The sequence below is a fragment of the Dermochelys coriacea genome, chromosome 6 (genome assembly GCF_009764565.3).
Source record: "Dermochelys coriacea isolate rDerCor1 chromosome 6, rDerCor1.pri.v4, whole genome shotgun sequence".
Classification (NCBI taxonomy): domain Eukaryota; kingdom Metazoa; phylum Chordata; order Testudines; family Dermochelyidae; genus Dermochelys; species Dermochelys coriacea.
This window is the reverse complement of record NC_050073.1, coordinates 5,631,424-5,656,160: the sequence shown is the minus strand read 5'-3', so window position 1 is coordinate 5,656,160 and position 24,737 is coordinate 5,631,424. Positions and strand designations below refer to the sequence as shown.

Sequence of the window (24,737 nt, the reverse complement as noted above, 5' to 3'; positions counted from 1 at the left end):
TTTACATTTGCAGGACATAATGCTACCTGCTTCTTATTTACATTGTCACCTGAAAGAGAGAACCGGCATTCACATGGCACTTTTGTAACTTACATTGCAAGGTATTTACATGTCAGATATGCTAAACATTTATATGCCCCTTCATGCTTTGGCCACACTCTGTTTTACCTGCGTTCTGCCATATAGTTTATGTTATAGCAATCTTGGATGATGACCCAGCACATGTTGTTCGTTTTAAGAACACTTTCACTGCAGATTTGACAAAACACAAAATAAGATACCAATGTGAGATTTCTAAAGATAGCTATAGACTCGACCAAAGGTTTAAGAATCTGAAGTGCCTTCCAAAATCTGAGGTGTGGAGTATGATTTCAGAAGTCTTAAAAGAGCAACACTCCGATGTGGAAACTACAGAACCCGAACCACCAAAAAAGAAAATCAACCTTCTGCTGGTGGCATCTGACTCAGATGATGAAAATGAACATGCATCGGTCTGCACTGCTTTGGATTGTTATTGAGCAGAACCTGTCATCAGCATGGATGCATATCCTCTGGAATGCTGGTTGAAGCAGGAAGGGATATATGAATTTTTAGTGCATCTGGCATGTAAATATCATGCAACGCTGGCTAAAACAGTGCCATGCAAACACCTGTTATCACTTTCAGGTGACATTGTAAACAACAAGGGGGCAGCATTATCTCCTGCAAATGTAAACAAACTTGTTTGTCTGAGCAATTGGCTGAACAAGAAGTAGGACTGAATGGACTTGTAGGCTCTAAAGTTTTACATTTTTTTATTTTTGATGAAATTATATTTTTGTACATAATTCTACATTTGTAAGTTCAACTTTCATGATAAAGGATTGCACTTCAGTACTTGCATTAGGTGAATTGAAAAATACTATTTCTTTTGTTTTTTACAGTGCAAATATTTGTAATGAAAGATAAATACAAAGTGAGCACTGTCCACTTTCTGTTCTGTGTTGTAACTGAAATCAATATATTTAAAAATGTAGAAATCATCCAAAATATTTAAATAAATGGTATTCTATTATTGTTTAACAGCGTGATTAATCACAATAAATTTTTTTAATCACTTGACAGCCCTAAAAGAAATAATATGCATGCATCTTGTCACCCCCAATGGAGTTTCCCAGACACTTTAATTTAAACACACTGGATTAGAAAAAAACAAGAAAACAAGTTTATTAACTACAAAGGGAGAGATTTTAAAGGAGTACAAGTAATGAAGCATAAAAGTTAGAAATGGTTATGAGAATAATAAAGATAAAAACACTACTAGTGTCTAACTTAATAAATTATGTTAAATTCAAAGCAAACTTTTCTCACCACGTGCTTTCAGCAGTGTTACTGACCAAACTTCTTAGGTCAGGACCCCTTTTCCTGTTCAATGACTGCTTCCTTTGTCCTTTCTGGTGCAGTGAATCGATGGGCAGGGGGCGAGGGGTGTCTTGGGGTGCTTGTCTCTCCTTTTAATAGTATCAGCCCCTCCCTTGAGAAACATTTCCAGCAAAGACTCAGGAGACAAAGAGTCTATGGAGAAGGATGACAGGTTTCAGAGTGGTAACCATGTTAGTCTGTATCAGCAAAAAGAACGAGGAGTACTTGTGACAGCTTAGAGACTAACAAATTTATTTGGGCATAAGCTTTCGTAGGCTAAAACCCACTTCATCAGATGCATGCAGTGGAAAATACAGTAGAAAGATATAGATATAGATATATATACAGAGAACATGAAAAAATGGGGGTTGCCATTAGTCTAACAAGACTAATCAATTAAGGAGGGCTATTATCAGCAGGAGAAAAAAAACGTTTGTAGTGATAATCAGGATGGCCCATTTCAACAGTTGACAAGAAGGTGTAAGAAGGTGACAAGAAGGTGTGAGAACACTTCAGCCTCCCTGGACACACAATTACAGACCTAAAAGGTACAATTCTTCAACAAAAAACTTCAAAAACAGACTCCAACGAGAAACTGCAAAACTGGAATTAATTTGCAAACGGGACACCATTAAATTAGGCTTGAATAAATACTGGGAGTGAGTGGGTCATTACACAAAGTAAAAACTATTTCCCCATGCTAATTTTTTCCCCGACTGTTACTCACACCTTCTTGTCAACTGTTTGAAATGGGCCATCCTAATTATCACGATAAAAGTTTTTTTTCTCCTGCTGGTAATAGCCCTCCTTAATTGATTAGTCTTGTTAGAGTTGGTATGGCAACCCCCATTTTTTCATGTTCTCTGTATATATATTTTGTATATATATCTTCCTACTGTATTTTCCACTGCATGAAGTAAGTTTTAACCCACAAAAGCTTATGCCCAAATAAATTTGTTAGTCTCTAAGGTGCCACAAGCACTCTTCGTTCTTTATGGAGAAGGATGTTCTCTGCTGCTTTTCCTCACCTGTTTGAGGTTTCTTTTTCTACCCTTCCTGCTTGATGGTTCTCTTTACCACTGAAATGCAAATTAAGCAGAGCACCCATTCCTTTGTTTGAGACAGACCTGTTTGCCAACTTCTGCTGTGGTTTGGAACATGTGTTAATAACATTATAAAAAAGAAATCTTGTAACTTCACATACAGTGTTGCCACACATATTTTATTAGGAGAATATTCACCTGCAAATTATGCATTTTCAGATGATACATTGCAAGGCATACTTTGTAGAAAGATTATTACAATAGTGTGTAGAGAATGGACACGGGTACATTCTGTCATAGTGACAAAAAATCAATTTTGATTTGAATTGAACTGAACTGAATTTGGATTTGGATTTTTCAGTTTGTTGCCCGTTCCTCCACTCTTAACCAAAAAAATGAAAATCAATTATTCGTTCAGCTCTAGTCCTAAGTGCTTAAGTCTCTTTTGAAAAAGGCACTTAGGAGTTTGGTCCCTTGAAAATGATACCCTTGCTCTCTGCACCGTTTTTGTTCTGAATAATTGTTTCAGTCATAGGAGTGATTTTTTTTAACCAAAATATTTAACTCAGCATAGCCCCTAGCATGAGCATAGTTATAGTGGTGCCCTACACTTATTCCCCTTCCAAAACAGGAATAATTATGCTGATATAAGGACAATTGCATTGATTTAACTGTATCCTTACTAGGAGAGTGGTAGGTTTAATGTGGTATAATCCTTTTTTTTAAATGGCACATGCTGGAAAGAGAAAACTGTGGCAGAGTTAAGCTGAGGTGAAGGAAAAAGAGAAGTGCAATAGTTATATATAATGTTACCTCAGTATTCCTGTAGCCCAAGGGTGGGCAAACTTTTTGGCTGAGGGCCACATCAGGGTTGCAAAACTGTATGGAGGGCTGGGTAGGGAAGGCTGTGCCTCCCCAAACAGCCTGGCCCCTGCCCTCCATCCACCCCCTCCCACTTCTCACCCCCTCTGAACCCCTGCCCCATCCAACCCCCCCTGCTTTTTGTCTCCTGACCACCCCCCAGAACCCCCCATCCCTAACCGCCCCCCTGGGACCCCACCCCCATCCAACCCCCCCTGCTCCCTGTCCCCTGACTGCCCTGACCCCTATCCACACCCCCAGTCCTGACAGGTCCCCCAGGACTCCCACATCTATCCAATCCCCCGTCCCCGTCCCCAACCGCCGCCCCATCCAAATGCCCCCTGTCCCCTGACTGCCCCCAAGAACCCCTCCCCCCTGCTCCTCACCCTCTTACCATGCTGGAGCCAGCCCCGCCGCTGCACTGCCCGGCAGGAGCGGTGGGCTAGAGAGTGGGTGGCACAGTGAGCTGAGGCTGCGGGAAAGGGGGGACAGCGGGGAGGAGCCGGGGGCTAGCCTCCCCAGCTGGAAGCTCAAGGGCCAGCCAGGACGGTCCCACGGGCCGGATGTGGCCCACGGGCCATAGTTTGGCCACCTCTGCTCTAGCGCCTTACCCCACATATGTTTCTGTCTATCATTTGTGCCCTTCAGAGCTCCTGTGTGCTTCCTTTGCCATCTTTGCCAATGGAAATGATTCTAACTCTTTCTCTCTGGGAGGTTGTGAGGGGAGCGAACACTACAGCGACTGGGGTACTACAGGTATCTCAGCAAACGATGCTATAGCGTTCTGGTGTGTGTAGCTTTATTCCTTCTTCAGGAACTAACACATTAATTTTTTTTAATAGAAAGATTCCTGTCACAACAGAGAGTGGCTGCAAATGGTCCATGATTGTCATGGGTCCGTGGAGCGCTCCTCCATGTCTCAGGCCAGGGCCATCAATGGCAATGGGATTTTTATCATCTCCACACCTCAGAAATTCAAGGTAAAAGTTCAGCAGTGTTTAATACAAGGGCCAACATTTTCAAAGGGACTTTGGCTGCCCAGCTTGAGCTGCCTGAAAGAGGCCTAGTTTTCAAGGGTGGGGGCTGTGGTATATTAAAAGCTCTGTTAAAATGGGAGGCCGTCATTTTAAAAATTAAGTTTTTCCTGATCCTGCTTGCAGGCTCTAGGGAGACATGCAATCAGAGTCAGTCTGGAAAGAGACAGCCTGGAACAAGGTGGAGTGAGTTGTGCCTCTCTGCCTTAGGGAGCAGCCTGTTCTCAATCTCTCTCTCTGTTGGGATCCTTGCATGTTATTGTTATGAATTCTAAGAAATAAAGTAGTGTTATGATGCAAACGTCCAGCAAGAGTATTTTATATATTTATTTAACTTCTCTGTGTGTGCCATGAACATAACAGGAGCTCAGCACTGTCTGAAAATCAGCCTCTTTTAAAAGGAGCCGCACTGGCTCCCAAAATCACTAGTCACTGAGTCTACAGACTTAAGATCATCCCTTTTCCCCATTCAGACCTGGTTCATACTAGAAGCTCGAGACCCAAGAGTTGGAATCTGGCCATGATTTTCAGAAGCGACCAATGATTTTGAATATCCAGTTGGAAGCACCTTAACAATGGGTGCTCGGATGGGTCTGAAAATCAGGCTCCTTTAAGATGTTTCAAGTTGGTTCCAAAAAATCATAGCATCCCAAATAATTCATTTTGCTTCTGCATATCTTTGGTCTGCTATACATAATACCGTCAAAGATCTAGAATGATTCTTCCTCCTTTACTGTCTTGCACAGGTAATGAGTAGATTTCTAAGATTAAAATCCTTGCACAATAACAGATTCTGAAATGCTTTGTATTGGCCTTGATGGGTGCACATGTTGGTCCCACAGAATAAAGACACAGCAGCATTTATCGTTTTTAACTCTGTTTTCCCTCCAGCCTTCTCTTGATAATTGCATTTCACTGCTACTACCAGGGGATATTGCTGAAAAGGCTGCTAAAGGACACCAGACAGACAAGACGGACTCTAGAACATACAGCCTGGCTCAGCTCACTGAGCTGCAGAACAAGCTCATGCTGATAGCCACAAAGGCTGAGCAGGGGAGAGAAGAGGTGAACAGGTTCCTGGAGGTAAATCCTGATCTCTGCATTAACCAGGAAATGTGACTTTTTGTACTCCTTTATATTTGTGCTTTTTTTTTATGGGAAGTTCCATTTCTCCAGCAACATGCCTTCCTGTTGTAGAACTGATGTTTTGGAGGAGACTGTCTCATGCCTTTAGTTCAGTGTTAAGAGGCCAAGGTAGGAACTAAAGCTGGTCAAAACTCGGAATTTCCATTCCATGGGAAATTCCAATATTTTGACATTTGTTTTAATTCCAAATAGGAACGAAAACAACAACAACCAAAAAAGGAAATGTCAGATGAAATTAAATTTTTGAAACACAAACTCAGAGTTGCCATAGACCAGGTGCAGCTCTGAGGTTGCAAGCAGGAAGCTGGGGGAACTTCGGAGGAGGGCTGGGTGGGAAGTAATTTTCCCATCCTGAGAGAATTTTTAATATGTTGAAAAATTTTCCCTACAGGAACTGGGACAAAAAGTCAAAATGTTTCACTAACTGAAAATCCAAAGCATTTTTTAAGTTCAAGTCAATTAAAATGTGTTCTTGCAATACTGTCAAGACAATTTGTTCTGATTTTTATCTTTTTCATTTCCATTTTTTAGTGTAAATTAAGTTAAATTTCAGAACAAAAAGTCTTTTTGAAATAAAAAAATTGGAACTTTTTGTTTCAAAAATATAAAAATGGGATGTATCAATAATTTGGAACATTTTTTCTCTACTTTTTTTGCGTTGGGAAATTTGTCACAACCATCTCTGTTTTGTGAACAGTTTTGATTTTGACAAATTGGCATTTTTGGGTGAAAAAATGTTTTGTCAAAAAATTTCTTACCTGTTTTCTTGAGAGGTCTCAGCACTTATTTCTAGGTCCAGGGCAGCTGAACTGCAGATCCCAATGTGACGAGATCCCCAGGGTGCAGCCTGGAACTGGAACCACTGAGTCCCCTTAACTCTCCAGCCTGGGCTGTCTCTCACAATGCTTTGCTAGTGACCAGCAGCAAACCCCTCTATCATCACTCAGCACAACTGCATATGGTGCCCCACACCCAGCTAGATTGCATGAACGCTCTCAGAGCCACTCATGAATCACACAGAGAAAAGCTTCAGCTGAATCCCCCCAGCTCCCAGCCATGCACCTCAGGAATATACCATCTTGCACTGCTCAAGATGAGCCATGCAAGTTTATTAATTGATTCACCACTTCATCAATGGAAAGTGGATATACAGCAGCCTTTATAAACCTGAGCGGATTTACCAAACCAAACATCTTTATTAATGATCTGGATGTAGGAATAGAGAGCATACTGATCAAATCTGCAGATGACACAAAGCTGAGGGGACTGCCAACACTTCAGAGGATAGGTTTCAGAGAGGTAGCCTTGTTAGTCTGTATCAGCAAAAACAACGAGGAATCCTTGTCTCTAAGGTGCCACAAGGACTCCTCGTTGACTTTGGAGGATAGATTCAGACGGAACTTGGTACATTGGAGAACTGGGTTATAGACAACCAAATGAAATTCAGCAAAGACAAACATAAGGAGCTGCACTTAGGGGAGAAAAACCAAATGCACAAATACAGAATGGGGGATAACTGGCTTGGCAGCAGCACTGCTGAGTCAGCAATGTGAAGCTATTGCAAAAAAAGCAAATGCAGTTTTGGGTTGCATTAACAGAGGCGTATGTTTAGTTTGGAAAAGAGGAGATTAAGGGAGGACATGATAGTGCTCTTCAAATACTTAGAAGGCTGAAATAAAAAAGATGGAGAAAAGTTGTTTTCTCTTGCCACAGACGACAGGACAAGAGGCAAAGGGTTCAAGCTAAAGCATAGGGGATTTAGATTCAATCTCAGGAAAAACTTCCTAGCTGTAAGAGCAGTAGGACAATGGAACAGACCTGCCTTGGGAGGTTGTGGAAGTGCCTTCACTAGAGGTTTTCAAAAAAGGAGGCTGGAGCCAGCTGTCTTGGGTGGCTTAGACACAACAAATCCTGCATCTTGACAGGGGGTTAGAGTAGATGATGCCTGTGATCCCTTTTAGCTCTATGGTTCTATGATTCTAGGCAAAAGGAAATTCTTAACAACAGATCCTTTCACCTTAAAGAGCAGTGTGAGAATTACGGATCTGTGGAAACAACTAAAGTTCAGAAATGCCTCCACCCCCTTGTAGTCTAATCTCACCCCTCTTCCAAGCCGGAGGCTTGTCAGCATGACAAACTAGCATGGTCTCTCTGACTTCTCCCCTCTGCATTTCATGTTGCTTACACTTGGCAATGCCCAGCCTTTCGCCCAGAGAAACTCTCTTACTACTGCCTGGCTCAAGAGACCATGGAGGTCTGTGGCTGCTCTCACAATTTGCCCCACCTCTTTCTCTCAGGGGCATGTTTTTCCCATTGATGGTAATTCTCTTAAGAGTTCTTAGGTCTAGTTCAATATTATCCCGCCGTCTTCTCCTTGGTCAGACACCATATGGACGTCCTTTCAAGAGATGTTTAGCTGGTCTGTCTCCCGTCATCCTAATTACATGCCCAGCCCTCTGATCTATTTCCCAGCCATCTGATTTCTTGCAGGGCTGTCATGTGTATTTGCCATATTTTGGAGGGCTCCTGGCCTATATAAGCTCAAAACATTCCATGCTTCTAGCATCCAGTCCTTCTTCCATCACTAAGGTCATTTATCCATATCATCATCAGTTGTTTCAGAGTGGTAGCCTTGTTAGTCTGTTTCATCAAAAGCAACAGGGAGTCCTGTGGCACCTTAAGGCTAATAAATCTATTTGGGATAAGCTTTCATGGGCTGGAACCCACTTCGTCAGATGCATGAAGTGGAAACTTCAGTTTGACAGGTATATATATGCATGCGAAGATGGCTGTGTTACATTAATATGCGGAGGACCAGTGCTAATGAGGTCAATTCAGTCAGGGTGGATTTGGCCCACTCGTAACAGTTGATGAGAAAGTGTGAATATGAAAAGAGGGAAAATTACTTTATTCTAGCTCATTACAAAAAGCAATTTTCCTTTTTTGGTATTTGTTAGTCTTTAAGGTGCCACAGGACTCCTCGTTATCATCATTTGTGTTTTTCCCAGGTTTATTTGAGAAATCCTTAACAGATGTACTTTATATGGGATAAGATTGTTAGCCTTATTCCAATCCCCAACATGGAGAACCAATGGCCTGCACCTATCCTATCCAATGTGGGAGACTCTGTTGGCAGCAAAGCTACCGCTGGCTCAGCTCTCAGGGTCATGAGCATTCAAGCCCTTCCACCACATCAATCCCCCTCCCCTACGTCAATCTGTAGGAAGAGGCAGAGAAACCCCATTTTTAAATAAAATCGCAGCCTGAGAAATTCTTCCCTCAATCATGTATTTGTATTGCCAAGCTCCATCCTTCACCCATGCAGGGCTCATCTGTTCACTGGGGATGGGCCAGGGTGGCATGTTCCCTGACAGTTCCCCAACACCCCCTCCTAAGTAGAGCACATGTCTTGGCATTGCCTCATGCATGGCATAGTTTGATACAGGCAAGCAAAAAGCATGGCATAACTTGGTATGGACATGCCTCCTTCTGTTAAACCAACCCTCCCAACTCTTCTTCTTTTAACCCTGCGCACTCTTGGCCTCAGTTATACACTGTGGCAATGAATGAAAAATGGTGGCATTTAAGCACCTTAAGAAAGGGAGAGAAGTTTTTATTCAGTTCCATTGACATCAGTGGGAGTTATGTTGGGTTTGATCAACAGAGCACTAAGACTCTGATTGTCAGAAGGGCTCACAAGAGCTACGTGAATGACTGATTTTGTTGTCCACCGGCTGTTCCAAAAAAATAATATTAAAAAGAGTCAACCTAAAATTTTTTTTTTTTTAATTTTCAGCCCACCAAAAAGTTGAAGAAAAATTCATTTGGGGTCGAACAAAATATTTTGATTCACCCAAAATAAAACATTTCATTTTATTTTTGAGCTTTCAAACATGTTTTCTGAGTTTTTAAAATAAAATTGAATTTCAAAACAAAAAATGGTTTTGAATTGAAAAATAGAAAAGTTTCATTTAGAAAATATCTAAACTAAATGTTGCAATTTTTTTGTCAGGGGCATTGACCAAACAATTTGACGAATTTGACATGAATTCATGAAAGTTTTTAGTTGACCCGAAAGTGTGTTTTTTGGTGAAAAAAGCTTCAGCCAAAATGTTTCTTTTCCCACTTTTAGTTGTCACTGACTTAGTTGTGTGGTCCATGCTCAGCACCTACCAAAATTAGACCCTAAAACGTTGGGTCTTGACTCTCTTAGAAGTTATCTTAGTTCTGTGTTGAGATCAGCTGAGATTCTTGAGTGGACCTGGTGGAAAAACAATTTTTTCCTCATGGAAAATTTCAAGAAAAATGGGAGGGGGAATTGTTTCCACTGAAAATTTTCAGGGAAAACTTTGACTTTTTGGTGAAAAATCAAAAACCAAAAATTTTCAGCTGAAAACCCAAATATTTTGATTCTGAAATAATATATAGCACCTTTTAATCAGTAGATCTTAAAGAATTTACAGTTTTTAATGTGTTTATCCTCACAACTCTCCTTTGAGGCAGGGCAGTTATCCCCATTGTACAGAGGGGGAACTGAGAGGCTGAATGATTTGCCTAAGGTCACGCTGAAAGTCTGAGGTAGACCAGAGAATTGCACCTGGGTCTTTTAAGTCCTAGGCTAGTGTCCAAACCACTGAAACATCCTTCTTCTCAAAATGCCACTGTACTGTCTCATGGAAATTGTAGTTTGGGTGACTCATGTTCCCATTCTCCTCTATAGGCTGGGCTCCCTAGTTGGACTACATCTCCCATGATGCACCAGCCATGTCAAGGAGAAATGGTTGCATCATGGAAGATGATGACCCACTGAGGACCCCAGCCCATAGAGGAGAATGGGGACATGAGACAACAACTGAACTACAACTCCCATAAGGCACTATAGAAGGATAGCCAAATGGAAATATTGTGATTTCCAGATGTTTAGGTTTTTGATGAAAAATCAAAATATTTCACAGAAAGCAGGTCCTTTTCATGTCAGCATTCTGGTTACCTCATGTAAAATGAGAAAAGTTGGGTTTCCCAAGACGAATCCCCACTTAATCAAATGATTCATATTACTTAGGTTAAGTTGTAAAGATCCTTAAAAGAAAGTATAATATTCATAGTGCCCTAATGATCTTGAAAATGAGCAGTATTTTATAAATTCTATTTTCCCATTGTGTATTTGACACATTACAGATCCTGGAAAAAATTGAAATGGTTGGGAAGCTCTATTTGCAGCTTCTCAGTATTGGCAACATCCTTTTCATAGACTGGAAAGCTGAAATTTATTGTGACCCCAAACGCAAAGTAACAATCTACGCTGAGTTTGGAATAGCCGGAATCCTTGTTCAGAGCAACAAACCCATCCTGGAAGAATTAGATGGCATTTGCAAAATCATGGAGCATTGCCTTGAAGAGTGGAAAAAATATCTGGAGACTCAAAGGAACAATTATTGCCATATAAACATGTTCACTGCACGCCAACTCTTCTACTTGTGTAGCAAGTTAGCCCAACTGCATGAAGGACAAACAGACCCACAGGTTCTCAATATGCTTTCTGTTTTCAAGCATGATGTTAAAGTAGAGGATATCGGAGAGGCATTAAAGAGAGCACTTGAAACTCCTGCAGAATCTGTTGATATATCTGAGAAAGATGATCAATCTGTGTCCTGGAATGACTACATTGTTAAATTTCCTCAGCTTATCCAAGGTCTGGTTGAGTCTGGGTATGATGATTCAGTGGGTAAGGCAGCTCTGCAGAGTTATCTGCCAAACTCAGCCATCACAGAGCAAATGCTCATGGAATTTGCCTTAGACTATGCTGATGAAGAGGAAAAGATTGAAGAGCTGAGCAAATTATACGACGAGCAGAGAGAAGCCTTTCTGCAGACGTCCATGAAGTTTAAAAACAGGAACAGAGATGTGGATCCATCTGCATTCCAAAGCCTTGTGAAAGATGAACTGGCCACTTCCTTTGAGAGTTTGCCATCTATCCATGACAAGGTGCATTTTCTCTGGAACGCTTACTGCAGCAAGCTCACTGGCTTGGTGTCAGACAGATACATCAGCCTGGATGTTTTCGGTGAAATGCTGAAATACCTGACATCTCCTGAAACCGCTGTCATTGAGAGAACTTTACCAGTGGGTTTGGAAGCGGGGAAGCCTTGCCTTGTCACGTGTAAAGAAGAGCAGATGTTACTCTTCTTGCTGTCAGTCTATACACACTCTGAGGGGGCACCTCTTCCAACGTATGATGAGGTGTTGGTCTGTACCCCTGAGACAGAGGAAGAAGACATTGAGCTGATTGTGAGGAGAGCTTTTTCCCCAGACCCCAGACACAAAAAGATCTATTGCTTGCTTGGTGCAGAAAAATTAGTTTACAAAGTCTCCAAGAAACTGGAGTCCCTCTTCTTCCACTTCGCACAATCTTGCAGCAATGCCGATTACAGGTTTCTTATCTTCTGTGATGCCAAAACTCACAATTCTTATGTTATGACGGCCTTCGACACATACAAAGTCTCCTTTTCCTGTGATTCGGGGGTAGACATTCAGAAATACCTGAAGACACATCTGAGAGTGCCCAGTGGGGTGGCACCTGTTGCTCAGGTCTTTGAAGAGCCCTTTCAACAGAACGTGAAGATTGTATTTTCAGAGCGAGCTGGCATGGGTAAGTTTTAGTAGAGATTAAGGACTTGGCTACACTTGCCAGTTAGAGTGCATTAAATCAGCCCCGGGCGCCCTAACTCGTGAGGTGTCCACACTGGCAAGGCACTTAGAGTGCCTGGATTGTGCAGCTGGAGCACTCCTGGTAATCCACCTCCACGAGAAGCATAAAGCTTGCTGTACCCTGGCTGAAACGCCGAGGTGTCAGTGTGGACGACATGTTGCATTACTGCCTTGTGACTGGCCTCCAGAAATGTCCCATAATCCCCTGAAATCAAGTGGCTGCCCTTCCCATTGTTTTGAACTCGGCTGCAGGTGTGCGGATATCCCCTTTCAAAGCTCTGTTTCTGACAGCCGGCATGCTTATCTGCTCCGGGACAAAGCAACCATTACTGTGGAATGCTACTGTGATGTGTGAGAGAGAGGCTGGGGGAGGGGAGGTCTGCTGCTGTCTGAATTTAAAAGACAGCATGCTGACACACTCTCTGCTCTCCAAAACACACTGTCTCTTCCCCCACAGACACACAACACACTCCCTGTCACACTCCACCCCATCCTCCCATTTGAAAAGCACGCTGCAACCACTTGCACACTGGGATAGCTACCACAATGCACTGCTCTTTGTGGCATTGCAGGAGCTGCTATTGTGGCCACGCCAGTGCACTTGCAGCTGACAGCGTAAACACACAGCAGTGTTTTCCCTGCTGCGGTCTCTGAAGGCTGGTTTAACTCCCAGCACTCTACATCTGCAAGTGTAGCCAAGACCTTAATCTGGATTATCATTGTCCCGATAAGTATGAATTGAATACAGATTAACGGCTAGATTCTGCTTATCCCTTATGCACTGGGAGATGGAGCAGAATCAGTCTTCTCTGTCCCAGCTCCTCTGGCGATGCCCCAGAGTACATAGGGAACAGGTAGACCCATGGCCCTCACATGGGGGTCAAGGCCTAGCTGGAAGTGTAGCCATGGGCACACTTTCCCTGTGAGGTTCCTGCGTATCTTTTGACCCTGTTAATCAAATTGACTGTTGGGTCCAGATTTGGTTCTGGGGCTGCAGGGGGTGGCAAAGGAGCTGGCTGAAGAGAATCTACATCAGAGTGGAGCAGAAAATCTGCCCTCAGTTTTAGCCCTGCTTTATGCTCTTTATTGAGGGGTTGGGGATTCAGAGCTTGAACTGGTACCACAGTCACTGGGCCTTTACGATTTAGAAAGCTCAAGTTACAGCAAGTTGTGCCATGCCTGGCCTGTGGAGCAAAGGTGAGATTTCTCCAGTGTAGAAACTTCTTTTAGCTCCCCAGCTGAAGAAAAATTATATAAAAAGGCCAGATCTTCAGCCTGTGTACATGAGCATAGCTTCACTCACTCCATTGGCGCTACACCCATTCACACCAGCTGGGGATCTGCACTATTGACTCCAGCTGACTTATGTCCATTTATACTAGCTGGGGGTCTGGCTCATTAATGTCAATAGAGCTATGGCTGATGGGGGGAGGGATAGCTCAGTGGTTTGAGCATTGGCCTGCTAAACCCAGGGTTGTGAGTTCAATCCTTGAGGGGGCCATTTTGGGATCTGGGGCAAAAATTGGGGATTGGTCCTGCTTTGAGCAGGGGGTTGGACTAGATGACATCCCAAGGTCTCTTCCAACCCTGATATTCTATGATACACCAGCTGGGGATCAGGTCTTCTCTGCTTCAGGTGAAGAAATGGAAACATTAAAGACAGAATCTGAGAAGGCAGAGCACTGTAGAAATTGAATCTTGACCTTCTCTCTCATTTTAGGGAAGTCTTTGTTTGTAGCAAATACCACCAGAAAAGCCAAACCCCGACCAGAGAACGCAGGCCTGAGCCACAAAACCATTAGGCTGACAGAGTCGGAAATAGATTTTGGATTTTTCCTGGAAGAGCTTCGCTCACTGGAACAGAAACCAACTGAGGCTGAGCCCAGGATCTTCCATATTGACGTATCCCCTGTGGTAAGTGTCTCTTAACCGAGCGCAATGTCCATGCCATGATATATAGTGAAGATGGATTTTCTCATTCAAAGTGTGAATGTGCCTGTCAGTGTCAGATAAATAAACTCTTCCACTGGTAGTTATGGAAAGCAGTTAATACCATCCAATTTCTGTAACAAACAGTTAAACTGTGAACAGGAGTATCACAAAAATATAGTTGTCTTACCAGAAGTTTCACCATAAACTAAACTCTACCCACCCACTTGTGATGCCAGAAAAAGATGATGCTCACAGTAGATTTTAAGGTTTCAGAGTAGCAGCCATGTTAGTCTGTATTCGCAAAAAGAAAAGGAGTGGCACCTTAGAGACTAACCAATTTATTTGAGCATAAATAAATTTATAAATAAATAAATAGGTTAGTCTCTAAGGTGCCACAAGTACTCCTTTTCTTTTTATTAGATTTTAACTCTGCATCACTGTGCAGTTTCCCAGGACCTGCTACTCTGTCACAATGCCAGCAAATCTCTTTGTATTGCCATCGTCTCTGTCACTGGCACAGCGACAGCCCACCATTTACTGTCACATCAGCAGGGAGACCACACAATGGGTCAAATCCTTGGCTGGTGTAAATAGATGTAGCTTGCTTGAAATCAATGGCGCTATGCCTATTTTACACTAGCTGAAGTTCTACCTGGGGTGTACTTTCATGGAGCATCTCTTCTCATTGATTTATTGGGTCTTCAATAACTTAGAAAGTTTAGTAACAATGGGAAGCAATGAACAGTTGACATTGTGATGAAGCAAAACTGATTACTCCTGCATCTTTCTTGATAGGTCTCGAAGGGTCTTTACAAGTTACTGATTGAGCTATGCATTCTGAGACACATCCAAAGCCCTGATGGCATGGTCTGGAAGTGCAGAAAGTCCCACCTTTATTTGATTGAATACCTGGTGAGAGGAAAAGGCATAAGCAGCACAAGAAAACAAGAGGTACTCTCCAAATGATAGTGAATGGCAGGTTTTCTCAGAAACCTAGCAATGTGCATGTAATAGCAGCATGTTAAAATTCAAAGTGAGAAGACCTTGATGGAACTACAAATCTTTGGCCAGTATTGTACCGTCCAAAAATAGAGAAAAATGAGTGAGCTGTATAAAATCGTTGTTGGAGGAGACACATATTGTCATTATTAGAGCTGTTTGGAAAATGGAACTTCCATCCTGTGGGAAAATCTGCTATTTCAACTTTTTATCCTAACTTTGGAAAGTTCTGAAAAGTTTTGATTCAGAAATATCAAAATGAAAAATGGCAACATTTTTGACTGAAAGAAAATATTCAGACATGTCAAAAAGAATTTTTTTCATTTTAATATTACCAAATCAAAACCATTTTTGGACATGTGATTCAAAACAAAAATGTTTTTTTTATGGAAAATTGAAAAATGTAATAAAAATGTAATCAAAATCAACCCTTTCCTGCAGAAAATTTCAGTGAAACCACATTTTTTGTCAGGAAATTTTTTCAGTCAAAAGATTTGGCCAGCTCTAGTCAGTATCCAGAGGAGCATTAGGTTGGCCACATTGCATATGTATATGTTACAGTTAAGCATCCTGCCTTGAATCTTGTGAAGCTGTTTATACCTATATGATGCTACCATTCTAATCTAATACTGTTGTACAAATGACAGCACAAGGTGCCAACCAATGGAAAATCAGACCTCAAGATTGGTACTTAGCTTGTTTAGAGTGTCAACTACACACAGAAGTGTGCAAGAGGCAAGACCATTGGACTATATTAGAGTAAGGCTTTTTTCATAGTAAGGGTTAAGTTTACATAAAATTGGCTACTTCTCATCTTTAAAATCATGTGAATTAAACACTATCATACAGGAAGATGAGATGGTATAATTTATATTTAAGGATTAGGTAAATTACTTCATAATCCTAAATGTGGCTGTATCAGTGAATGATTTGCACTGTGTAACATTGTGCTACCTTATCCAAATTCTTTGTGCTCTGCTCATTAAGTCATGTCCTCATGAAATAATATTAGTGTCAATGTGTAGATGATTTCTTCAGTTTGTTTGGGTAACTACAGTGTTTTTAAAGCTTTAACTCCTTGTCATTTGGCTTTTAGATGACCAGTGAAATGGAGAAAGTATTTCTAGGTCTCTTTCCAGCTGTGAAATGCATATCACCAATAGAAGTACTAGAGATGCTTACAAATAATAGTTCTGGAGCTGCTGCTGAAGTGGAACAGCAGCTGCTGGACAGTGACACATTCAGGGGTGATGCCTTCCAAAGGTCATACCAGTACATCAGCAGATACCAGCGAAAGGCCAATCTTGACAGCTTCTGTTTCACCCCTGGGAGGGTTGAAGGGACCCAGGAAGAGTGTCTGAGACTCTTGTTGGAGTCCTGCGGGAGAAAAAACCCTTCCTGGACTGAGCTCAGCAACTTCACGCGCTTCCTAAACCTCCAGCTGATGAAGTGTGAAAACTCAGTGTTCTGCAGCAGCGAATTAGTGGAAGAGGGATTTCAGGGGTTCAAGGCGTTCGTGATAAAATTTATGATCACCATGTCCAAGGACTTTGCCTTGCCTTCCCTAGCCATGGCAGATGAAAGCTCACCCAGTGAAGAGGATAAAATGGATGAGGACAGTGTATTGAGAGGGTACCAATTAAGACGCAAGTGGGAGCAAGAGTCTCACCCCTACATAATTTTTCATGCTGACCACCACTCCATGGAGTTCTTGGGTTTCCATATCAATCGGAGTTTTGATGCTGTTGACGCACATTCACAAATTGTTCTGGAGAAGAAGGTTATTGACCGACATTTATATCTCACCCTTGAGGCTCAGAAAGTACCTTTCAATAAAAAGTTTGAAGATCTGTCCAGACAAGAGCAGCTAGAAACTCTCTGCAGTGTATTCGGTGTGAGAAGCTCCGAGGACCCAGATGAATCCTACCAACTGACCCTAGACAATACCATGAAAATGCTGGCCATTCACCTGAGGTTCCAATGTGGGATCCCTGTGATCATCATGGGCGAAACAGGCTGTGGGAAGACCAAGTTGGTGCAGTTCATGTGCAGCTTGCAAAGAGCAGGAAGGGATGTTCAGAATATGATGCTGGTGCGTGTTCATGGAGGCACCAGCTCCAAAATCATCCACCAGAAAGTCAAGGAAGCCATTGAGCTGGCGCACTACAATGAAGAGGCGCACAACATGGACACGGTGCTGTTCTTTGATGAAGCCAATACCACCGAAGCCGTGTTTGCAATTAAAGAGGTCCTGTGTGACCAGAGTGTGAATGGAGAGCCAATCTCCACCACTCGCTTAAAAGTGGTAGCTGCTTGCAACCCTTACAAAAGGCACACCAAGGAAACCATTGAGAAGCTAGAGAATGCTGGCTTGGGGTACAGAGTTCGGAGTGAAGACACCCTAGAAAAGCTGGGCTACATCCCTTTGAGGCAGCTGGTGTATCGGGTGCAGCCTCTTCCACCAAGCATGTTGCCTCTTGTCTGGGACTTTGGGGAACTAAATGAAAAAACTCAGAGTCTGTACATCAGACAGATTGTTAAATCCATCGTGAAAGAAAAGCTTCCCAAAGAGAACATGGATGTTTTTACCTCTGTCATTTCCACCTCCCAGAAGTTTTTAAGAGAAAAGAGAGAGGAATGCAGAATCGCCAGTCTCCGGGACATAGAGCGCTGCATGGGGGTGCTGCTGTGGTTTTATAACTTAAGAGACCTGCTTTTTCCTCTTATTGATGAAAAAAAGAGTGAGGCTCAAAATTCAAAGGACTATGACCCATCCATTCATGCCCTTCCAAAGGGGTGTGAGAAAGATCAGATATCTGTATTAAATGAAGCACAAAGATCTCTGGTTCTTGCAGTTGGGGTTTGCTATTATGTATCTCTTGAGAGTCGCCAAGATTATCTGAAAGAGATAGCGAAATGCTTCTCTGTGCCTGAATCCCTGCTTCAGCAAGAAATTGTACTTTGCCAAGAGGTGTTCTTGGATAACCTCTCTGTTCCCAAGACAACAGCACGGAACGATGCCCTCAGGGAAAACATCTTCATGATGGTCATATGCATGGACCTGAGAGTGCCGCTCTTCCTTGTCGGGAAGCCAGGTAGCTCCAAATCCTTGTCTAAGACCATAGCCGCTGATGCAATGCAGGGCAGATTGTCTAAAACAGAACTGTTCAAACGCTGCAAGCAAGTCCAGCTGGTGTCATTCCAATGCAGCCCTCATTCCAAGCCAGAAGGAATCATCTCCACTTTCAAACAATGTGCACAGTTCCAAAGGGGCCAGAAACTGGAGGAGTTTGCCTCTGTGGTTATCCTGGATGAGATAGGCCTTGCAGAAGACTCACCTGAGATGCCCCTGAAGACACTGCACCCTCTTCTTGAAGATGGTTGCGTTGATGATGAAGCCCCAGAACCATACAAAAAAGTTGGCTTTGTTGGCATTTCGAACTGGGCCCTGGACCCTGCTAAAATGAACCGGGGTCTCCTTGTGTTCCGGACCGACCTCAACAAAGACGAGCTGGTAAAGACAGCCAAGGGAATCTGTACTGATGAGATGCATGTTACCAAGATTGAGCATTTGTTCCCCCCCCTGGCTGACTTCTATTGTGAGGTGTTAAAGGAACAGTCCATGGAATTTTTTGGGCTCCGTGACTTCTACAGCCTCATCAAAATGATACTGTCCTACGCCAAAAACATAAAAAGCATCCCTCAAGAAGAGAAGCTCATTTCAAAAGCAATTCTGAGAAACTTTGGAGGTTTAAAAGATCTGAATTCTTTAGAGCTGTTCGGAAAGTACTCACCCATATCTCTGCCTTCCAACTTAGAAACCAGCCATACAGTTCATTTGTTACAGGAAAATTTAGACAAGAAACAGATGGGGTTTGTATCTAGATACTTGTTGCTGTTAACAACAAACCACGCAGCTTTCCAGATCATACAGATGACCAAACTCATGGACATAGAGAACTGTGATATTATATTTGGCTCGGGTTTCCCACGGGACCAAGAATATTCACAGGTGTGTCGGTCTGTTAACAGAGTAAAAATCTGCATGGAGACAGGCAGGCCTGTCATTCTCTTAAACATTCACAACCTGTATGAAAGCCTTTATGATGCACTGAACCAGTGCTTCGTCAGATTAGGAGGAAACTATTATGTCGACCTTGGCCTTGGGACTCACAGAGTTAAATGCCGCGTGAAGGAGGAGTTTAGGTTGATTGTGATTGAGGAGAAGAACGTGGTTTACACACAGTTCCCCACCCCACTGTTGAACAGGCTGGAGAAGCACTGCTTGGAGATGAACACCATTCTACACTGGCAGCAGAAGGACCTGAGGATGAAGCTGGAAGAATGGGCCAAGTTGTTCGTCACTATCAAGAACACGGACTTCTGCTGCACGAGGTCAGCAGACCGGGCTCCCCAGGAACGTGATGTTTTCATTGGTTTCAGTGATGACACTTCTGCCACTGTTGTTCTGCAGTACTCTCCGAGTGACCTTCAGGGGATCTGTCTGCTCAGTGAAGAGTCAGTCCTCGCAGCTTCTAAAAGCAAACTCATCGAGTGTGCAACCCCCGATGCCATCCTGCGCCTCAAATATTCTCTGCTGGAGGACGCAGAGCAGATTCAGGACCTGTACTTTGGAAAGCAGAAGCACAATGGCCTGATTGACATTCTGAGGGGAGCCGTGAATCAAGAGTCAAATGCAGATGGCACCAATGGACTGTGCCTGGAGGTGAGAGGTTTTATTTCAGTGTTGTTATAATGGGCCTGATTCTAAGAGGTGGGGGCAACCAGAACTCCAGCTGATTTCCTTTGTAACTGTAGGTGCGCAGCGCCCCTGAAAATACAGTATTAGACGACGACTGCTACTACTACTACTACTACTACTGTTATTATTTATCATTCGTATTGAGGTAGCACCGATAGACCCCAGTCACAATCGGAGCCCCATTATGCTAGGCACTGTACAAACACATGGGAAGGATGTTGATAAATTGGAGAGGGTTCAGAGAAGAGTCATAAGAAAGATTAAAGGATTAGAACACAAGCCTTATAGCGAGATATTCAAGGAGCTCAATCTATTTAGCTTAACAAAGAGAAGGTCCAAAGCTGGCTTGATGACAGTCTATAAGTGGGAACAAATATTTGATAATGGGCTCTTCAGTTTGCTATGTATAACATGATCCCATGGCTGGAAGTTGAAGGAAGACAAAATTCAGATTGGAAATGAAGCATACATTTTTAACAGTGAGGATAATTGACTATTGGAATAACTTACCAAGGGCTATGTTTGGACTCTATTAGTGGTAGTCTTAACATTGAGGTTGGATTTTTTTAAAAGATCTATTCTGCTTCAAACAGGAATTGTTTTGGGGAAATCCTACAGCCTGTGTTAGACAGGAGGCCAGACTAAATGATCACAATGGTCACTTCTGGCCTTGGAATCTATGAACTGAAGTTCTTGGCTTTAGCAAATTATTGCAGCAGTGAGTTCCACAGGCTAATTACATGTGTGAAAAATGATTTCTTTTTATCAGTTTTGAATCCCCCACCTTTTATTTTCATTGACTGTCCCCTTGTTACTGTGTTATGAGACAGGGAGAACAGATGCTCCTTATCTACCTTCTCTAGAGCATGAGTATTTTAAAGATTTGGATCCAGACCCCTTTTATTCATCTCCTTTCTGTGGTAACAATCCTACTCCTTCAGTCTTTCTACAGAGCAGTGTTTTTCTAGGTTCTTTGACTTTGTCATTACAGGTAAAATGTTTGTGATTTTGAGAAATGAAGAGGTTAGTTCTATATATAAGAATATAGGAGTGGAAGGGACCTTCTGGAACATCTAGTCCCGTCCTTGCCCACATAGGCAACTCTGTCAGATAATTCCCTTAATAAATGTATCAAGTTGCATCTTAAAACCAGTTTGGTTTCTTGCCCCCACTGCTCCTATTGGGTGACTTCCAGAGCTTCCCTCACCTGATGGTTAGAAACCTTCTTCTAAATTTATTCATGGCCAATTTATCCCCATTTATTTTTGTGCCAACATTGTCCTTTAGCTTCAGTAGCCCTTCTCACTCCACAGTTTTTACCCCCTGATGTATTTATAGAGAGCAATAGGATCCCCTTTCAGCCTTCATTTTGTTAGGCTAAACCACTCTTCCAGTGTCATCTTGTAAGATCAGCCCTCCATCCCCCTGAGCATCCTAGTAGCTCTTCTCTGCACCTGCTCAGCAATGAATTCATATGTAGGTCGGTTTTTGCTAAGTGCCTATTTGCCTAACTCTGCATCTTAACCAGCTCTGTCTGCATCTTAGCCAGCTATCCCAACCTGGCCTAAGATCCTCCAGCCTTTTTCACTGACCCAAAGCCCAGAAAGTGAATGAGAGTCATTATTATTGTGGCCATTGTAAGGAAACTCTTATGATCCACTGATGTTTGGTGTTGGTACCTCATGCTGTGGTCTTGTCAAAACCCATACAGCATGTGTCAGGAGGGGACATGTTTCAGAACAGGGCTTTCGCCCCTCCCAGTCAGTGCTGACTCCAATGCCCCAGTTGTGGCACTAGAGAGCGCTGTGCTGCAGGAAATGGGGTGGTTTGTGGCTTTGTTTTTTCAACCAAAAAATCAACATTTTCCATGAGAGGGAAAAAAACATTTTCACATTAGTTCTATTGGGCAGCCGTTCAAAAGTCCTGTAAAGGAATTATTTTTATTGCAGTTTTCCTATGTCTTTACAATAGCAAAATCAGGTGCAAAAATCTTGCCTAAATTGACTTCTTTTTCATAGGTTTCTACACATGCAAGACTTCTAAACCAGAGAGATTTGGAAGTGGTAAGAAAGAGACTGACCCTCCAAAATAAAATCCGCTGTCTTTTTCTAAGTCAGTTTGATACAGAACATGCATTCCGCCAGGAACTTAGGTAATGAGTTTTTTTGGTCCTACTTTTTTTCTTGTTGTTTAGTCTTGTATGTGATTTTTTTTTATGTCTTCAGTGTGATTTTTTAAAAAGTATCTAAAGAGACTTTCTCATCATGTGCAGTAAGTTTTTCAGAGAATCGACTGAAGAGAAACTGCTTTTTGTCCAGTTCAACTTTGATGAGCCGCAGAGCAGTAAAAGGCTTCTTGCCTGTGCAAAGTAAGCAGTTTTTCTTATACTTTTAGATCCCAATACAGTGGAGGAGTTAAGCGTGTGCATCAGCGATTTGCTGACTTGGGGCCTTATAAAATAACCATGGTTGTTCTGTTCTTGTATATCTTCCTGCTGATGGAATTTCCAGCCCTCCACTCCATTGCAGTGTCTGAGGGAGGCTGAATGGGAAAAATAAGGCTGTCAAAAAAATCTTGGAGGCCAGTTTGGGACCCAACTTTAAACAAAAGCAGGTTTTCCCATAATCTAGCCGTTTTGGAAACTGGGGCTTGGAGAAAAATCACCAGACTTGGCAACAGTCAGTACCCATTGCAAACAGCAGGGATGGCTGATTGTGCTGGTATCACCTCATATAATGGCAAAAAGTCAAAAGCAGACTCAAGGCGGGTCTAAAACTTAGATCAACCTAGCTACAAGTCTCAAGGGTGTGAAAAACTCACTCACCTGAGGGTTGTAGTTAAGCCAACCTAAGTCCCAGTGTAGACAGTAGTAGGCTGATGGAAGAATGCTTCTGTCAAACTAGCTACTGCATCTTGGGGAGGTGGATTACCTATAGCGACAGGAGAACCCCTCCCATTGCTGTAGTGAGTGTCTACACTGAAGTGCTACAGCGGTGCAGCTGCAGTAGCTGTTTAAGCGTAGACATAGCCTTACTCTCAGACGTTACAGTGGAGAATGGAAACAGGGTGAAATTCTGGCTTCACTGAATTTAGTGGGAACTTTGCCCTTGACTTCAGGATATCAGGATTTCACCCAGAGGGAAGAGATGGATGGAGAGACAAATAACAACACATTTTCTGTCCTGATCATGTCCGAAAGGACCTACATGGGGAGGAGATTTCTGAAGGCAAAAAAAGGCAGAACGAGATCCAGTGGCTGGGAGCTTTGAAATGAGACAAATTCAGACTAGAACTAAGGTGCAAATTGTTGACAGGGAGGGAAATTAACTGCTGGAACTGCTCACCTAGGGATGGGGTGAATTTTCTATCACTAGAGTCTATAAATCATGGCCATGCATCTCTTTGTAAAAGCTCCACTCTATCTCTCACAGAAGTTACAGGAATCACCAAGTAAGATTTTTTTGCCTGTGCTATCATGCAGGAGGTCAGACTTTTCTGACCTGAAGATCTATGAAGCTATGAATCTTACTTCTGTTGTGTTTTCAGGTACTGCATAGTGGATGAGAGAAGAAAACCAGGAACGACCAGTCCATCACACGTCGTCATCATAACCAAAGTCCCAAGGATACTCGGGGGGTGCAGCTACCTGGCATTCAGTGCTGGTAAGAACGTGCTTTGATTTGGAAAGGCTTGAAAGAAGAGGAAAGCAAGAGGGATTGTTAACATTATTGCAACGTTTGAATCATTTTAACTGTCTTAATCACTGTTTTAGGGTGGAATTTTCAGTAGCACGTAAGGCCCCGATTTCTGTTATTTAGGCATTCCTGAGCTCAGCATTGCACCATCTCCGTCCCATTTTCAAAAGTGATTTAGGCACTTAGGACCCAAAATCCCACTGACAGTCAATGGGATTTAGACCTTAGGCGCTTAAATCACATTTGAAATTGAGACTTAGGCTCCTAAATCAGCTAGATGTTGCAATGCTGAGCACAGCAACACCTAAATAACTTTAAAGATCTGGGCCTGAGTGACTTAGAAGTATAAGTCCTGTTTCCATGGAAGTTGTGTTCCTAAGTCACATGAGGGAGAGCGATCAAAATTTAACCAAAAACTGGAATTTCAACAAAAACAATATTTTTTCCAAGGAAAGCTGGTTCTATTTGTTGGGAATTCCCCACCACCGTTTTTGATCAAAATTTGAAGTTTTGATGAAAAATGTCACAAAAATGTAAACAATAAAAAAAAATTCTGTTTGCTATAGTTGGGAACTCTTAGGGGAAAAGGCTGTGGTACTGGATGTTCAAGAAAGCGAGCTCTCTCCCCAAATGATAAAAATCACACATGGATAGAATGGCAGACTGTATACGAGAAAGCAGTGACTCTGCAAGGATCTATGGGTCACAGTGGCCAAATAGCTCAACATGAGCTCCCAGTGCAATGCTGTGACAACAAGGGCTAATGCGATCCTTGGATGTATAAACAGGAGGAGTGAGGAGCAGTAGGGAGATGATTTTAGCCCTGTATATGGCATTGGTGAGGCAAACACTAGAATACTGCATCCAGTTCTAATATTTACGTTTTAAAAAAGGATGCTAAAAATTGGAGAAGGTGCAGAGAAGAGATACAAAAATTATGTGAAGGCTGGAGAAAATGCCTTACAGTGTGAGACTTAACCACTGGAACAAACAACCAAGGGAAGTGGTGGATTCTCCATCCCTTGATGTCTTCAAATCCAGATTATATGCCTGGCTGAAAAGATATGCAAGTTATTGGGCTCACTACAGGGGTAACTTGGTGCAATTTAAAGGCCTGTGTTATACAGGACGTCAGACTGATGATCTAATGGTCCCT

At 42.5% G+C, this 24,737-nt stretch overlaps 1 protein-coding gene across 12 annotated transcripts in view; it reads left to right on the top strand.

Moving 5' to 3' along the window:
- The window catches only part of LOC119856486 (E3 ubiquitin-protein ligase rnf213-alpha-like), a 183,252-nt gene that overhangs the window by 91,114 nt on the left and 67,401 nt on the right, over positions 1-24,737 (top strand). For all 12 annotated transcript variants that reach the window (XR_006282264.1, XM_038404008.2, XM_043517196.1 and 9 more), the window contains 9 exons: positions 4,148-4,285; positions 5,231-5,422; positions 10,664-12,134; positions 13,914-14,107; positions 14,921-15,076; positions 16,221-19,850; positions 21,905-22,038; positions 22,159-22,254; positions 23,433-23,548. Coding sequence is in view for 11 of the 12 variants with exons in the window: in XM_038404008.2 (XP_038259936.1) it covers positions 4,148-4,285; positions 5,231-5,422; positions 10,664-12,134; positions 13,914-14,107; positions 14,921-15,076; positions 16,221-19,850; positions 21,905-22,038; positions 22,159-22,254; positions 23,433-23,548 (6,127 nt within the window). In the remaining variant the exon portion in view is untranslated. The remainder of the gene's footprint in view (positions 1-4,147; positions 4,286-5,230; positions 5,423-10,663; positions 12,135-13,913; positions 14,108-14,920; positions 15,077-16,220; positions 19,851-21,904; positions 22,039-22,158; positions 22,255-23,432; positions 23,549-24,737) is intronic.